This window comes from Salpingoeca rosetta, assembly GCF_000188695.1.
Source record: "Salpingoeca rosetta unplaced genomic scaffold supercont1.36, whole genome shotgun sequence".
In the NCBI taxonomy this organism is placed as follows: Eukaryota; class Choanoflagellata; order Craspedida; family Salpingoecidae; genus Salpingoeca; species Salpingoeca rosetta.
In genome coordinates, this window is record NW_004754898.1 from 46,288 (window position 1) to 50,247 (window position 3,960).

Consider the following 3,960-nt stretch of genomic DNA (forward strand, 5'->3'; position numbering starts at 1 on the left):
CCCAGCTGGCAGAGGAGCGGGTGCTCTCGGACGTATGCAGCCCACGGCACGCGAGCTCTTCAAGCGCGCGCGAAACAGCATCCAGGCGCTCATCCAGTTCTGCTCCGAGGACAAGATTGAGGACGGGCAGGACGAGGTGGGCCGTACCAACACCCTGCACCAAAACATCCTCTTTGACCTGCAGGTGCACACGCCCCTCATGACCGTGGTCAGCGTGCCGTTTCCAGGGCGCACACTGCGCGGACTGGGGCAAGGGCTGGCGCACGCGCCTGGCGCAGCCAAAGTGCCGCCGCTTCAACAAGCTGTGCCGCGACATCTACCGCCTCATCAGCTACCTGTGCCACGGCAACGTGCACGTGGGCCTGGTCATGGCAGACGCCTACCTCACCGACATGGTCAACCAGTGCCGGCTCATCAGCTGCATCGACAACATCCACTGGCACATTGCTGACACCCTGGACAACATTGTGCGCAACAACCACATCCTGCTCAACCGCGTCACGAAGCGGTCCGTCAACCTCTACATCTCCCTCATCCACGAAGCACACACCATGAGCGACCTCGAGCAGTACCTCGGCCTCCTCGCCTCCCTCTGCTCCGTCGACGGCTCGGCCATCCCCTCCATCCAGAACATCATCCGTGAGCTCACCCTTGCCCCAGACGCGCCCGCAGCGGACATCCTGCCCGTCACCACCATCGACAGCGATGGAAACATGACCATCTCCACGCGCGTGCCCACGCGAGGCAAGCCCTTCCACCAGTGGCGCGTCGTCACCATGCCGCTGCAGGAGTACCTCAAGGACCAGGACCACCTCGAGTACTTTGACTCCATGCTCCAGCTCTACGCCCAGCTGTGCCTGGAGGGCAACTGCCAGGACGAGCTGCGTGACGCGCGGCGGGCGCCCTACCCCATGATCATGGGTGTGCTGCAGTCCAACCTGCCAGCACACATCAAGGCGCGCTTCTGCACGCTCCTCGTCAACCTGTACATTGACGGCGACGACCTGCCCGAGGTGGACCACTCCAACCGGCGCTGGAACGACCTGGCCAACCACAAGTCGCACGCCAAGCTCAGGGCCGTTGCAGATCGCCTCTTACGCGTGGACGAGGTGGTCAACTGGGTGGAGGCCTACCTCTCGCAGAAGGGTCTGCTCTCGTACACGACAGGCTACTACTCCGGTGCAGACAGCAAGCGCCCTGAGATTGCCGAGCTCAAGCAGGCAGAGGTGCAAGCCAACGTGCTCACGGAACAGGTGCTGCGACTGTGCCTGGCCATGGTGAACAGGGGGCTGTACAACGACGTCGAGGCAAGGCAGCAGCTGACGCGCAGGCTGGTGGTGCTGCTGATGCGCTCGCACCCGAGTGACACGGACGACCTCACGCCCACCGCGGCCCTTGACGTCGTCGTGCGCGCAAAGACGGTGCTCTGCCGCATTCTCGATGCGTGCGTTGACGTGCACCTGGACGACATTGTCACCCAACTCCTGCACGCCTACAAGAAGGAGTGCGAGCAGAACAAGCGCAAGGGGCGCAAGCGTCGCCAGCAACAGCAAGAGCAGCAGCAGCAGCAGCAGCAGGGAGATGAAGGTGGAGCAGACCTGCAACAGCAGCAGAGCACTCGCTCCCTGCTTGACATTGACATCATCAAGCAGACGGGCGACAACCACCACTTTCTCGAGTACCAGGGCTTCACCCGCAAGCAGGCTACACACCTGCTGTTGGCCCTGACCGTGTACCCGAGCGACGGCCTGCGCGTTGCGGCGCTCAACCTCCTCCTCCGCAACTTCAACATCAAGGGGTGCCTGCTGGCGCGCCTCTCAAATGTGGTGGTCATCTCCGACAGCAGAGACGAGGCCACGCTGGAGCATTTGGAGGAGCTCATGCTCATCCTCAAGCAGCAGGACAACGACGACCTGCCCACTGTCGCCAGAAACCTGACCAATGACATCCAGTGGATGTGCGCAGAGTGCGTCACCGTCAACGACAAGCCAGCCTCAGACTTCCTCAACAACCCCGCAGCAATAACAGCAGCAACAGCAGCAACAACAACAGCAGCAGCAGCAGCAGCAGCAGCACCAGGAGCAACAACAACAACAACAACAGCACGAGCAGCAGCACCAGGAGCAACACGCGGTGGTGGCCGGCGTGGAGCGCTGCCCTGGAACCAGCCAGATGTGGTGGTGGAGCCACAGCATGGGCGGCAGGAGATGATGCGTAACGCCAGCGCATACAAGGCCGTGCTGAACCTGGTGCAGCAGCGGCTGTCGGGTGCCACCTTCAAGAAGGCCCTGGAGAGCGAGCGCGTGCAGGAGTTCTTTGGCTCGTGCTTTGAGTTCCTTGCCTTCTTCTGCTGGGACAACAGAAACAACCAGGAGCTGCTGAGCCACCCGCGCAACATCGCCTTCTTCGTCGAGGCGTGCACATACGGCATCCACGCCGAGCGCGTGCTGCACCGCATCTTCGATGGGCAGCCCGAGCTGATTGAGGAGCACGTCGTTGGCGAGGGCAACGTCGACCCGCTGCTCACCTGCTTCATGCAGGAGCCCCGCTGCCGCACCGTGGCCTTTGTGCAGCTGCTGGAGACGCTGGTTGCGCCCGCGGGCACGCCGTCGCGCGACATGCAGGAGGCCATTGGCGAGAAGCTGCTGGGCGCCGAGGAGGACAAGGCATACCTCTACCCGGCACATACTGCCGGGGTGCACTTTGTTGCGTATTTGGTCGCCACGTACACCAAGGCTGGCCAGGACCTGCACGGCTCGATCCCAACGCTCAACACCATTGGCTCTGTGCTCTCTCGCAAGGAAGAGCGGCTGTGCGCGTACTTTGAGCAGCTGTTGTCGCTGCTGGCCACCCTCGCCCGCGCCAACTCGAAGATTGGCACGCTCGTGTCCAAGCTTGTGCCCCTGCCAGTGCTGGTACAGCCGTTTGTGAATGGGGCGGCGCTGCCCGTCACGCTCAAGGCCCGCCTGCTCACCCTGATGCGTGACGTGTACCTGACTGAGGAGTCTCTGGAGGCCGAGCTGGAGCCCAGCGATGGGGCGGGCGCGGAAGGTGCCCATGGCAGTGGTGATGGCGGGAACGACAACGTCGACACGTGGGAGATGCTGTGCATACCGCTGGCAACTGAGCTTCAATCGCTCGCCTCCGTGCATTGCAGCATCACCAAGCTGGACAAGTACCTGTTTGAGTCGCTGCTGCCCACCGCACTCAACGTGTGCCGCGCCCTCTCGCGCCACGTCCTCAACGACCCGTCCATGCAGGCGCTCGCCGGGCCCTGTTCGCGCCTGCTCACCGCCATGCTCGACGCCCTGCGGCAGCGGCGCAACGTGGTGGAGGCAGACATGTCGCGTGCTGTTGTTCAAGGCCACCGCATGCTTGCCGTGCATGTGCTCGATCAAACACTAGAACTGGCCGTGCTTGAGGCGGATGCGGACATCCCCGCATGCATTATCACAGAGCAGCGCTTCTTCTCTCAGCCAAACACATACGGTTTGTCCAGCAGCGGGCCAGGGCAAACGCGCGCTGCGTGGAAGGCAAACGCAGAGACAGCGCGCCTCGACCGTTTCCGTGGGCGCGTGCGTCGTCTGCTGGCCAAGTCAAGCAAGCGGCCCACCCTGCCCTGGATGCGGTTCATGCAAGTTGAGCTCAGCTTCGGCGGCATGTGGGGCCTGATTGATGTTGTAAGGTCAGGCCTGCTGGGCGAAATCGAAGAGGACCAGGAAGAGTTGGAGGCACTGGAAGAAAAGCTGCGCGACGAGCGTGGCGAGATGCCAACACAGGGTCTGTTGGACGCCCTGAGGGCTGAGGAACGGCAATCGCGCCGGCAACAGGGGCAACGTTTCCAGCCGATCGCTCGCTGCTGGGTTCTTGGACACGCTTGCCCGCCCCACCGTGAAGGACGTGACCGTGGATGTGCAGCAGTGCCTGTCACGCATTATCGCGTTGGTGGATGACCCAAAC

General features: G+C 62.8%; 1 protein-coding gene across 1 annotated transcript in view; it reads left to right on the plus strand.

The window, feature by feature from the left end:
* The window catches only part of PTSG_13018 (uncharacterized protein), a gene marked incomplete at its 3' end in the record, with an annotated part of 5,212 nt that extends 1,259 nt beyond the window's left edge, over positions 1-3,953 (plus strand). The window contains exons 2-3 of the mRNA XM_004988277.1: positions 41-136; positions 228-3,953. Of these exons, the coding sequence (XP_004988334.1) occupies positions 41-136; positions 228-3,953 (3,822 nt within the window). The remainder of the gene's footprint in view (positions 1-40; positions 137-227) is intronic.
* Positions 3,954-3,960: the final 7 nt, after the last annotated feature.